The 12,802-nt window shown below is 52.4% G+C and overlaps 1 protein-coding gene across 2 annotated transcripts in view; it reads left to right on the forward strand.

Annotated features, from left to right (window-relative positions):
• The window catches only part of SLIT3 (slit guidance ligand 3), a 592,885-nt gene that overhangs the window by 498,838 nt on the left and 81,245 nt on the right, over positions 1-12,802 (forward strand). For both annotated transcript variants that reach the window (XM_021695640.2, XM_044917114.1), the window contains exons 13-14: positions 5,128-5,271; positions 6,482-6,645. In XM_021695640.2, the coding sequence (XP_021551315.2) occupies positions 5,128-5,271; positions 6,482-6,645 (308 nt within the window). The remainder of the gene's footprint in view (positions 1-5,127; positions 5,272-6,481; positions 6,646-12,802) is intronic.

The raw sequence follows: 12,802 nt of genomic DNA on the forward strand, positions 1-12,802 counted from the left end.
AGAACAGCTGGGACTTCTGTGGTGAGGCCACGCCGGGTCCCCGAGCAGAAGGACTCGAGTCACGAGGGCCCTCCTGAGCGCAGACTCAGGGTATTTCACACACACACCCCCAACACACACACACACACACACACACACACGCCGCAGCGCTGTGGTTCTCCGTGGCGTGTTTGCTGCCTTGCCTTTTCTGAAGGCAACAGCTCTGGAAAGGATTATCTCCTAGCAGCATCGTCATGTTGGTTAGTCAGTGGGCTGAGTGCTAATACCTCTTGACACGGAACATAAGTGGAAGCCAAACGTGCTCCGAGAAGGGAGGTGGCAGAGTGCCTCATAGGGCTCACGCTCGGAAATAAATTTAGAAGGTGATGTCCATGCGCTCCCACTCCCAAATGCGCCACTCTCCTTAATCTCCTCTGAAGGGAGCATGGCTCTTTTTGTTTTGTTTTATTGTAGAATCATCGCTAAGTTTGTGGGAGTGGCTACAGAGAACACACTGCTACCTCCTCCCATAAGCATCAGGTGACTCTCAGGTCCCTTAGTGGGCATCAGGGTGGCATCAGAGGTGGGAGCAAAATCTTGGGCTTAGATAGCGTAGATCCACTTCTCAACCTACCATCTGTGCAAGTCTGGTCACTGGTACTTAAGCCTTCTCTGTCCCAGTGGTGTCATCTGTCATACGGAGATGGCACTCATCCTGCAGGGCTGTGGGGAGATTAATGAGTTAGTGTTTGTAAGGAGTTTGGTGGGTACCTGGCCATACATCATGCTTGTTATACCTATTAGGTCATGTGGCCCTGCTGTTCATCTGGCCTGACCATCTCAGCCCCTCTCTTCTTTTGCTTGTAAGACCTCTGAGGCATTTGGGAGGTGGGTCTGGGAGCAGGTAGGCCTGGGAGGAGGTGGCCCCAAAAGATGGTTGGATATGCTTTTGGGGAAATATTTATGAGCACAGTATGCCCCCAGCCCTTGAGTTCCTGGATTCAGCAGACCAAGATGGGATGTAGTTAGGATGTCAAAGATTTGAGTTTGAATACTGGGCAGCCTCTTGAATGAGACAAGCTGGAGCATCTCATTTTGCATGAGGGATGCTGTTGTCCCTGCTTCATCACTGTCCCCTGATCTGCCCGGGGTAGAGTGATAATTCAGGGGAGCCATGCGTACCAGCTCCCAAATCAGCATGTGGTCAGTGATCACTGAAGGTGGAAACCCTGCTTTGTACCTGTGTGAGCCCCTCAGTGAAGAACCTGCCACTTTGTGCCAATGGCAGTTTGGTGAGCATCCCAAAGAGCATCCCATCTCTCACAGCTTGGTGCCATGTCCTTCCTTAGAGTTGGCAGGATTCCTGATACCTCTACACAACCAAGAGGCAAGCAGTCTTCCAGACCCAATCAGACCTCTGTCCACCAGGTGCATTTCAAAGCTAGCAGCTCCCAGAGATGAGGAATGCCCTCCATTGGGCACGGAAAAGAGAGTATGGATTTTATGTGTTGGAAAGAGTTGAGGTCTGAAGTCAGGCTGGCCCTTCACTTATCACTGGATGACCTTGGTCAAATCCATCACCACTCTGACCCTCCGTCTCCTCACCGGCAAAATAAGGACAATCTTAGCACCGCTCTGCGGGTGAAATAAAATGCTGCGTGGAAAGTGGTTCAGAAAATGCTGGGCCCGGGGCCGCCCAGAGCTGTGGTCTCTGGAGATGACGCTGCATTATTAGTATCACTTCACACAGCAGCCACACGACTGCTCCTCAGAGGGGGAGGATGACATGGGGCAGGGCAGATGGGGCAACCTTGAAGGAGAAAGAGGGAGAATCAGTCCCTCCAGTGAAATACCGAGGAGGCCTGTCTTCAGGACTTCTTAGGGAAGTGCTGAACCCCATTCTAAATAGCTGCTTCCTCTCTGTTTGCTCTATCACAGCGTGTTTTTTTAATTCCCCTCCAACTCTTGTCCACGTATCAGGAGCTCGGAGGTCCTTCCGTGAAAGGCAAATGAAGATGAGTAGCTGCCAACCTTCCTCACAAAGGAGAGAGGACAGAAGGACAGGCTGTTAGATCTTGCTGGTGCTAGGGATCAGCAAGGCTGTCCTCAGCATCCGAATCTGGATAAGCAGCTTAATTTTATCTCTCCCTGCACCTACATGTCTCGCCTTAGGGGGCCAAGCATCCTGGGAGAGAATGAGTGACCAGAAGACTATGCCCTTCTGCGTTTCCATCGCTCCCTGCCTCACGGCTCCGCGCCTCATGCTGTCTCTGCCTAGTAATTCTTTGCCCAGTGTCCAGCATTCTCCAGAGCGGCAGCTGGCCTTGTTAATCTGCATTAGGTCTCAAAAATGAGTGCCCACTCAGGAGAGATGGGCAAATAAATAGTGAGGACTGTGGCAAAAGGGAGCATAGGTCCTATCTAAAGGGGACACCCACTCTGTAGCCGCCTCCAGTCGATGCAGCATTGCTAGAACTTCTGAATTTTTTTTTTTTCAAGAGGAAATAGAAATCCGGTGTGTGTATGTGTGTGTGCTTGTATGAGCGAGAGAGAGATTTCCTGATTTAGAACACTGGAAGGGTAAATAAACAGATTTGCATTTGGGATGTTGCAATATCTTATAGGGAGGATTCTATTCTCAGGCCATCAGACCTCTAACTTGGTCTCTTTCCTGAATTGTTCAATGTTCTCTAGCAAAGTGCTGCCCTCAGAAGGCCCTGAATATCAGGGTTTGGAACAAATCATTCACCATGTACTTTATTTTTCTTTGTAAACAAGCAAACCAAACACGCATATGTGACGGGTCCATTCCCACCCCGTGGGTGCTTGGCCCTGCTGGGTCCCTCCAGCTTTTCTCCACGGTGTCCTCCTTGGAGAGTGATCTTGACTAAAATGTAGTAGACAAAGCCCAGGAAACTCTTTGGGGAATGCCACAGAGGGGATAGACAGATGGGCGGGGTGTATAAGGCATTCATAAAGAAGAAAGTGCATTGTACGCCAGGTAGCATGGATCCTGTGCCACACGCCGAGATCCAGAGACCTCAGTTCTTGTGACTGCCTCCAGCATGCTCCCTGGAAACACGTGTGACCTTGATCAAGCCACCACACTCTCAGCCTCTGTTTTCTTACCTAAACATGGGAAGCTGGCCCTGCCCATCTGCCCAGGTTACCGTGGGAATGATGGCGATGCCAGGAAAGCACTTGGGAAAACAAGCCAAGTATTCTAGCAATGGCAGCTTTCCTCCAGGAGGACATCTGTGTGAACCCTTGGGACCCTGCCCATTATTAGCCAGATTAAACAGGCACTTCTTCCACTTGTCACCGCCACAGCTGCCTGCCTACACACAGGCTGGAGCATGGAGAGGTGGCACAGATGACGGAGCCCCTGGGGGCAGCCTCACCAACCCGAGTCCCCCCGGACCCCGGCGTCAGAGCCTCCAGAGGCAAGCCAGCCCACGACGAGTCTCCTGGGCCATCCCCCCCGCAGGAGAAGCTCTGAGCCAGCCTTGTGAAAACAGAAATTTTAAAAAGTTAACATTTTTACTGGTTAGTTTAGTTCTCCCTATCCCCCCTTTAATTAAAAAGGGGAACTGATTTTACACTAGTTAAGAGGGCACAACCTGTCGGTCTAGGATCATAAAGGAAATTCTTAGGACTCACATTTGCTTGACTTGCCAGCCCCATTCTGGAGAACTCTCCTATAACCCTCACGGCATCCCCTGTGCTGGACCAGAGTTTTCCTGGAAAGGCAACTTCCTTTGGTGCTGGGGTTTTTTGGTTTTTGGTTGGTTTTTTTTGTTTGTTTGTTTTGGGGTTTTTTGTTTTTTGTTTTTTTGGTGGAGGGAGGGGTCTGAGGATCTAAAACCAGGGCAGATGGGTGCCACTTCGCAGGAATGTGGTCCTCTGGAGTTGTGTATGGGGCTGGGTGTATTTCTTAGCAAATGCTCATGCTGAGCACTAAGAAGAAAGGGAATAAAAGAGATGTCATCTGTGCCACCAGAGCTTATAGTCGTCATAGGTGGGAGGCAAATGGTAAACAGCAACAAACATTCTGGAATCACAAATTGAGAGAAGTGCTATGAAGACAAGAAGCTGGGGCTATGGGGCTCCTGGGTGGCTCAGTTGGTTAAGCGACTGCCTTCGGCTCAGGTCATGATCCTGGAGTCCCGGGATCGAGTCCCGCATCGGGCTCCCTGCTCGGCGAGGAGCCTGCTTCTCTCTCTGACCCTCCCCCCTCTCATGTACTCTCTCTCATTCTCGCTCTCTCAAATAAATAAATAAAATCTTTTTAAAAAAAAAAAAAAAAAGAAGCTGGGGCTATGGGAGACACTAGTGGGGGGCTGGGGGCCTTGGTGTAGATGAGGGGATCGAGGCAGGCCTCTCTGAAGAGGTGACATTTGCACTAAGATGCAGACGAGGGCAAGGAACCACCTGGTGAAAGGGGGTAAAGAACGTGCTCAAAGGACCTGGTCCAAAACACTTATGGGGGTGTCTGAGGAACGGAAGTGTCGTGAGTGGGGATACATGGGTGAGAGGGAAAGGGGGAGAGGTCAGGTCACATGAGGTTCCATCCATGCACGTGTACGCGTGCGTGTGTGTGCGCGCATGCGTGCACGTCAAAGAGAGAATGCGCCTGTGGGTGCACATGTGCTTACCCATGGGTGACTTTTCTGGGAGATCGCATGACCTGTAACCTAATGGGACCCGTGGTTCAAAAGAACTCTAAGGAGTTTTCGGAGTCAAAATTGCCCTTAGTCAATCAACACAAGCGTTAACACAATTGTGCCCAATGGTGTTTTTGCAATTCCTGGAAGCTCTGCATTCTGAAGCAGAAAGTAAAGCACAGCGGTGCATTTCCAGCCTTCCCCAGAGGGCACGGGCACAGGGAGGGCTCCAGGTGATCTCGGCATGTGGCACAGGGTCCATGCTACCTGGCGTACAAGGGCCCAGACACGTGTGGAGGTTCGGGGGCCACAGGGATGCAAGAGCCACACACACACACACACACACACACACACTCCCTCAGCAGCAGGAGCCGTGGCTGCAAGGAGAGCGAAGGGCTCTGCAGCTTGTCCCCTGCAGGCATAGCCCTTGCACCACAGGGAACTAGCAGGATTAGTGAGTCACTGGCCTCTCTCCTGCTTGCAGCCTCCTCAATGCCAACAAGATCAACTGCCTGCGAGTGAACACGTTTCAGGACCTGCAGAACCTCAACCTGCTCTCCCTGTATGACAACAAGCTGCAGACCATCAGCAAGGGACTCTTTGCCCCTCTGCAGGCCATCCAGACCCTGTGAGTACGCCCCCTCAAGTGTAGCACGTGCCCAGACAGCGAGTGACCCCAAACACCCAGACACAGAGAACACCCCAAAGGAAGGCAAAGTGAGCATGTCCAGGAGGAGGTCTAGAGCCTGCAGTGAGGACGGACTAATAACTGTGGTTCTAGCTCACCTCTATTGAACACTCCCGTGCTGCTCCACACCTCGCTGAGGACTTTCCCTGTATTCAGACCTTTAGGCCTCACAGCAATCCTATGAGGTAGGTGCTGTTATGAGCCCTCATTTCTCTGTGAGGAAACCAGGGCGCAGAGAGGTTAAGTAACTTACTCAAGGTTGCACAGCTAGTAAGATGCCGTATTTGAACAGGCGGAGTTGCAGCTCACCTGCTCTGTTAACCACTGTTGCCACTGTAGTCTGAGCCGGCTCCTTCTCTGCTGATAACCCAGTCCTGCCCACCCACACCCCCCACCAGCCTGCAAAACCCAAAACCTCTGATACAGGCACTCGGAATTTTTCACCTCCCATCTTCAGGGAGCACTTCCTCATTCCCGAGCACTGCAGATGTTCATAAGTAACTCCATTAGATACATGACACCTGAGAACAGATCTCCGCCCAGCCCGGGCCCGACCATGAACCTGGGGTTTCTGGACGCTTTCTAAGTCACCTGGCACTTACTGCCCCTGTAGCCAGGGGCAGGTGCCGATAGAGTTAAGAAGAGCCGCTGTATGTTTAACAGCGACCGCATGCTGAGCACCCCGTGTTGGCGCTGTGAAGAGTTTTCCCGTGAGCCAGGGGAAGCCAGACCCGCGGTGCTGGCCTGGCGACGAGGAGGAGAGCAGCAATGCCCACTGCTGTGTGTGGGACACCCGTCATGTGCCAGTCAGCACGCCTGCTGCTCACGTGCCTGGCATTCCTGGGCTTGGAGAAATCAAGTCCGGGCTGCTGTAAGCACAGACCCTGAGCCTGCCACTTGCTTGGCCCATCAGAACCGGTGTGGGTCAGGGTCGAGATCAGTGGTGGGTCCTACCTCAAGTCAGGAGAGCAGGGAGACGGCCCCCCCCATCCCCCGGCTGGCTGCCAGCTGCAGCTGTGACCCTCTCTGACCTCAGCTCCACCCCCCGCCCCTGCACCCTGCCCGAGGAGGAGGGGCCCAGCGCCAGGCAAGGTGGTGGTGCAGCGTGGCACCACGGGTCACTCCTGATCAATTCTCCTCCCTCTCGCAGCCACTTAGCGCAAAACCCATTTGTGTGTGACTGCCACTTGAAGTGGCTGGCTGACTACCTGCAGGACAACCCCATCGAGACGAGCGGGGCCCGTTGCGGCAGCCCACGCCGGCTGGCCAACAAGCGCATCGGCCAGATCAAGAGCAAGAAGTTCCGCTGCTCAGGTAATCAGGTTACGGGGCTGGGCGCCACCTCCCAACTCAGAGCACAGCAGCCCCAGAGAGGCCCGTAATCCAATCTGGAGGACAGCAAGCACTGTAATGGCTCCTCAGGAGCATCTCTGCAAATTAAATTGGGGAAATTCAGTTAGTCCTGCAGAAAACCAATTACCTTATGGATTTAAAATAAAACACACACACACAATAAAAGCATGGGAAGGGTGCACAATTTCAGGAGAGACAAAACCCAGGTGGCAGCCTATCTCCAGGGCTAGGTGGAAGCTAGGGGAGGGGCAGCCTTTACCCATGTGCCTTTTAGAGGCCATGATTTATTTTCTTTTAGTTCCCAAAGTGTGCTCCCCAAGTGGCAGATAGGGAAATAAATATCTCCCAGGCCAGGCTGCAGGCAGCATGTAATGTTGGGGGCCTCCCATCCCCTCTAAGAGGGCCTTTGGTACAGCCCTTAGACCAGAGTTTGTTACAGATTTCAGACATTCTCGCTAGCCGACTCCTCTACCCCAGACTGGTGCATTCTGCTTATGGAGAGAACAGCAAAGAGCTGTGCTCAGTAGGAAAGCAAAGCCTTGCCCTCCAGTTTCCAAGCTCTCTCTGGAAACCTTCCTCCCTATTGCATCCGGGAAAGAGACCAGGGGTGAATGGCAGCAGGGGAGTTCTCGGTTCATCTTGGAAAGAGAAGTAGCCGTCCTTGACCTAATAGGTAGATGAACAGGCAGTTAAAAATGGCGATCATCTGTGTCAGTTGCTGCTGGAAAAATTCACCACACTGCGTTGTGCTCGCAATGGTGAGAGATGAATAGTATGACGTGCTGAGATGGGTTGGCACCAACCCTCACAATCTGTGTGTCAGCGAGAACCCTTCTTCTCCCTTGCCCAAGAGCATCTTATGTAAGCGAGTTCTCCCAGGGAGAATGACAACGTGGGCCCTGGTCGCCAGGAGAAGACCAGCAGACAGACTTCTGCCTCTTTCATGTTGTTCTTGGCCTCTAAGTCAGATCCTTTAGTCCATGTCTCCAGAGGGATAAACTTCAGCTATTTGCTTTTTCCGTAGAAACCAATACCTCAAGAGAGCTTGGAGACACCACAGGGACTCTGTGGCAAAATGAGGCATTGGTCCCAACTTATCTTCTGCAGAATAACAATGTCAATTACAAGAGCAGTTTCTGGCCGGTGATGAACTCTGTGCTGAGTGCCTCTAGTTTGATTTGGTTCTTCTACTAGTCCTCTGAGCTCAGCAGGAGGGGTCCCCATTCTGCAGCTGAGGGAGCCAGGGGCCTAGAGGTAAAAGGGCACCCCCATGGTCACAGCAAGCAGATGGTAGAGGCAAGACCAGACCCCAGGTCTGGTTCACTCCTCAACTCTGCACAGCATGTAGGAGAGAAGGAACATTTGGGAAGGCAGTCCAACTGCTTGGGTGACTCTCTTTTGCATGCAGTCTCATGGCCCGCCCCCCACTCCCTGCAACTCTTTCCTTGAGTTCCTTCTTGGGGCTGGCAGCATCTCAGGGAGGAAAACCTTCTCCCAGCCCGGAGGTGTCACCTGAAGCACAACCATCCTTCCCCAAGGCCTTTCTCATAACACGCACCTCTTATTCCCTCTGCCCCCTTTGTTCCTCTCCAAGTCTGTCCAGGGCTGAGTTCATTAGCTCTGTCAAGCAGTTGTGCCCCAGAAGAGGGGCAGTAAGACACAGAGGAGGACGGGGTGCCACCTACTGACCCCAAACCCTTGGTCTTCCATTGTGATCTCAAAGCTCCAGATTGATGCCAAGACCCTGGGGGCAGAGCAGGAGTGGAATCAGTCCAGGGTCCAAGGACCAGCATCTCCCAGGGACCGAATCTGGCCAAGTGCCTAGGAATGACTGTAGGCTGGGACTAGGGGTGGCAGGGTGGGGGTGCAGGCAGAACTAAGTAGAGAGAAAAAATAGTAAGCTGACCTAGGACACAGTAACCTATCATTCTCTTGCTCTGCCCCTACCTCCCCACCTTTGCATGGGAGGGATCCTGGCTGCTTTTCCTATGGAGGGTAGGAGTGGTTGGAAATTGTAAAAAGAAACAGAAGTTCAGGGTTCTTGGACTGACCCTGTCTAAAAGATTTTTTTTTAATCAATACTAAGCAGATTATTCCTATAAAGGTAGAGGACGTCAGAGCAGATGCCTGACATCGAGCATTCTATGTGCTATTACTTCATGTAGCTGCAGAGAAGAGAGGTAGAGAGAGCTACTGGTGAGCATCAAAGGCCTTGGCTTTGACAGACACTGGGGCCCAGACCTGCCTTGGCTTTAGGGGATACAGAAGCCATAGGTCTAAAGCTCTGTGTTTCCAGGAAGCTCCAGAAGAAGGAGGGGCAGGTGACACATACTGGAGTTGACAGATAATAACTCCTCGTTTTACTTTCCCCTAAAAGCACCCCCATTGCAAAGACAGCTGATGTAATTAGAAGCCAATTTGAGGGCTGCTCCTGCAACGCATAAAGCCCCTCCATAGGCAGGGCGTCTGGCTGCCAGCTGCCCTGTGTCTACCTCTATCAGCTGCATCCGCCGCCCTGGGCAGCAGTGTCAGGTTAGAGGTGAATGCTGCCAGCCAGCGTCATCTGACCATCGGATTAAGTCCCCCTGAAAAGGCACCGTCTGGCTGCCTGGGACTCCAAGCCCATCCCCAAGGGAGCACTTGGCAGTTGGAAGATGCTGCCTGTCTTCCATCACCGCCCCCCCCCCGCCCCCCCGCATTGGCGTGTCGAGATCTGTCGGCAAGAAGAAATTCACAGGGCAAAGTACAGAAGGTGGTGACATGGTATGCACAAGGATGGCAAACCACAAGACACTGCTCAGGGCATCAGAGGCTTAGAGACCTCAGAGATCGCCCAGTCCCTGCTAGAGATGATGAAATCAAGGCCCACCCAGCAGAAAAGTATTGTCTGAGGTTAGAGAGTAGTATTTTCAAGACGAGATCTGAAACCCCGGACTTCCGATGTACTATGAAGATTTTCTCCCATGTCCCTCCATTTCTTTTTGTTGAGGGAAATCAAAGAGAAGGTTTCAAGGCTTGGGGGCAGGGGCATGAAAGGGATGGATTTTTTCCCTGCTCTGATCAAACTGGAATGTGAAATCCCCAAACCAGAGTGTTATAGAGCCCTGCGTGTCTAGGGGTCGAAGCAGGGTTGAGACCAGATTGCAGTGACCACCTCTAGCCGGTCGGATGGGAAGGCTTTGAAAGAGGTCAGATCTGGGGCTGTGATGTGACCTTGACTAACTGGTCAACCATTGCAGACAACCTTTGTATGCGCTGGCGAGATGCTGTGACCATCTTGTCCCAAAAACACACTGAAGAGGAACAGCGACTCTGTCCCTCCTATCAGAGGGCAAGAGTAGGGAGGTTCCCAGTCACCTGGCCCTGACTCTGACCTCGTCAAGATGTACACATCTCCTCCTAGTGGCTTGGGAGGAAGTTCGTAAAAACTGCCCCTGATCTATTGCAGATAGGGATCTAGGGACTAGGCGCCCTCACTTAGGCCCACAATACCCAGAAAGAGTTGGTTGTTGGTCCGTCTACCCACTGCCATGATTCACAACCATGGAGGAAATCTGGAAATCAGGAAGGACTGTAGAATCTGGTGTCTTCCCCCTTTCCTTCCTTCTCTTAGTCTGAAAGAGGCCACTTATCATGATGGGAACTGGTCACCTCCTCTGTGAAAGTCGGTGTTCGCAGACAGTTGTGATTGTAGGTTTCCCAGTCCCAAACGCAGGGCCCTATCGGCTTTCCCATCTTTCTCCCTGGCTAAGGTCACATATTTTCTTTTGATGCCATACTCCCCCTCCATGATACTTCGAGTCATCTTGGATGAATGTCTGTCAGCCAGAGGGTTTCTGGGCGCCTGGAAGGGTAATGGGGAGACTCCTGAGGTGTGGAATGTCAAAAGGCTCTTTTCCTAAAGAAGAGCATTGCAGCTTTGTTAGCCCACCGGAAGTTGTGGCTTGTCTCTTCATTTAAGAGTCTGGGAGATCAGACTGCTGCGGATCCACTCTGCTATGGGGACGGACAGGTTGCAGAGCATGCAGAAGATGCTTCTGCTAAGATTGATGTCTTGGCAGATCGATGGTATGATTGAGTGGGATTCAGAGGTTCAGTGCAGGCCTGTGAGATGACCAGAGACATTTGCGGTCATAATTCCCTTGGGAGGGCTCCGTTGCGCCCTGATACTTCTGCGTAGGGGTATCTAACAGTCTCCCACCCGTTCTTCTCCCCTTCCCATGTGTCTCCCCTGGGAATGGGCTACAAGGGGGGTGGGGCTCCTGTCTTCGGAAGTGTTCCTGTGGAACCCTACTCCTGGTACTAATCACGCTCAGTGGGGGCCTGCTCCGGCTTCCGCTTCTCCACGCTGCTTCCTCTGAGCGCTCCTGTCCTCTCTCTGACGCTGCTTCCTGACCTTGACTCTGACCAGTCGCCGCGGGGCTTTCCTTTGTGCTTGATCTAACCATGTGGTGGAACGATGGAAACGGAACATGGTTCTGTCAAGCACCGCGGAAAGCACCGCGCTCTCCTGCAGCATGGCCCGCCACCAGCACCACCGCCACCGCTGGACACCTCTTCTCTGCTCTGGAGCACCGCAGCCCAGCACCTGCCAGACCCACCTGTCCCGGTCTAGCCTCACAAAGGGCGGGAGGGGGCGGGTGCGGGGGGGAGTCTTGAAGGATTCCCAGAGCACCTCCACCTCCAGGTAGCAGATATGGGCTGAAATGGGTATGGAGAAGCACACGGGGGACACGCTAAGATCTATATCCACATCTGCTACCCCAGATGGAGTCGTCATCCCCCAGATCTACACTGGATGCCGGACGAGGGGTAAAGTAGCGAGGTCATAGCTCAGAAACCCCTGTTTTCCTTCTCTTCAGAGAGAGCAGGTACACCGATGGCATATGCCCCATGGTTTCATGGCAGGGTCCCAGTGCAAGGTCATTTTTCCCAAGTGGTAGCTAACCCAAAGGTCATACTGCTTGTGATCCACTCCTTACCCGCCATCTTTACCGGAAGCATTGGGGATGGCTGTGAGCATGAGAATGGGTGAGAGTGGCGTGAGTCTGAGACTTTGGATTTAACCTGTGGCCCCTTCTGAACCTGACCCCCACTCCTCATGAGTACATTGGCCCTGTCCCCCCCCCTTCCCCCCGTGCAGCCTAAAGTCCAGTCTGTGTCCTTCACCTTCCAAGAACAGTTAACACGGTGGCCTAGGTGCTGGACTCCTCACATGGTGCTCACTCAATGCCACATAAGGGCTATGCAGAAATCAACTGTCTCTGATAATAAAGAGAGGGATCTTGGCACCTCCCATTCTGCTTGTTTCTTGGTAAATCCTAGGCCCAGTGTAACTAGAAGATTGTTTTTGGTTCATGCCATGGAGTCTGTGTGTCTCGTCCAAGATAAGAGAGAGCCATGGTGGGAACCAAACCCTGGCTTAGGCCTGGGAGCCGACTCTGGCGTCCCATGGTGATGTGTGACTCTCACTGTCTCCTCTCCCTCAGGTCACCCCTCAGAGCCAGGGCCCAGCCGTTGCTGAGTAACAAAGAGTCGTTTGCCTCTCTGGATGCTTTCACCATATACTGAGTGCTTACTATAGGTCAGGCATCGAACTATTTCCATCATTACCTTCTTTAATTTTTATAACAACCTTATAAGGCCCATTTCACAGATAAGCACATCAAGTCAGAGAGGTTAACTAACTTGCCCAGGGTCAGATGGCTGCTCTCTCTAGCTGTAACACTCAGCCTTCCCAGCTATGGATAAACCCATTGCCTTGAATTATAAAATGGGAAAGAATGACAGGATTGACTTGAATTGACAGGGAGTGGGAAAAAAATTTTACTACACCCTTTCAAGCTTGCTTCTGTTGATGGAGAAAAACTTGAGTAAGCAAGTGAGCAAGCAGCACAGTTTAAATGGCTCCTCCCTCCAGCATGGGCAGACCAAGATCTGTTTGGTACAGAACAAATCCTCGAGCCTGGAGCAATTCCCTATCCTGAACAGGGGGGCCGGGCCTCTGGAGTGGGTCCACGATGGCACCTTCCTGGGCACCTCCCTGGTTCTGCAGTGCCCAGCCACAGGCCATGGGCCTTTCCCTCTGCTTTTAGGCAGATGGCTGCGTTCATAATAG

This window comes from Neomonachus schauinslandi, chromosome 7 (assembly GCF_002201575.2).
Source record: "Neomonachus schauinslandi chromosome 7, ASM220157v2, whole genome shotgun sequence".
Taxonomy (NCBI): Eukaryota; Metazoa; Chordata; class Mammalia; order Carnivora; family Phocidae; genus Neomonachus; species Neomonachus schauinslandi.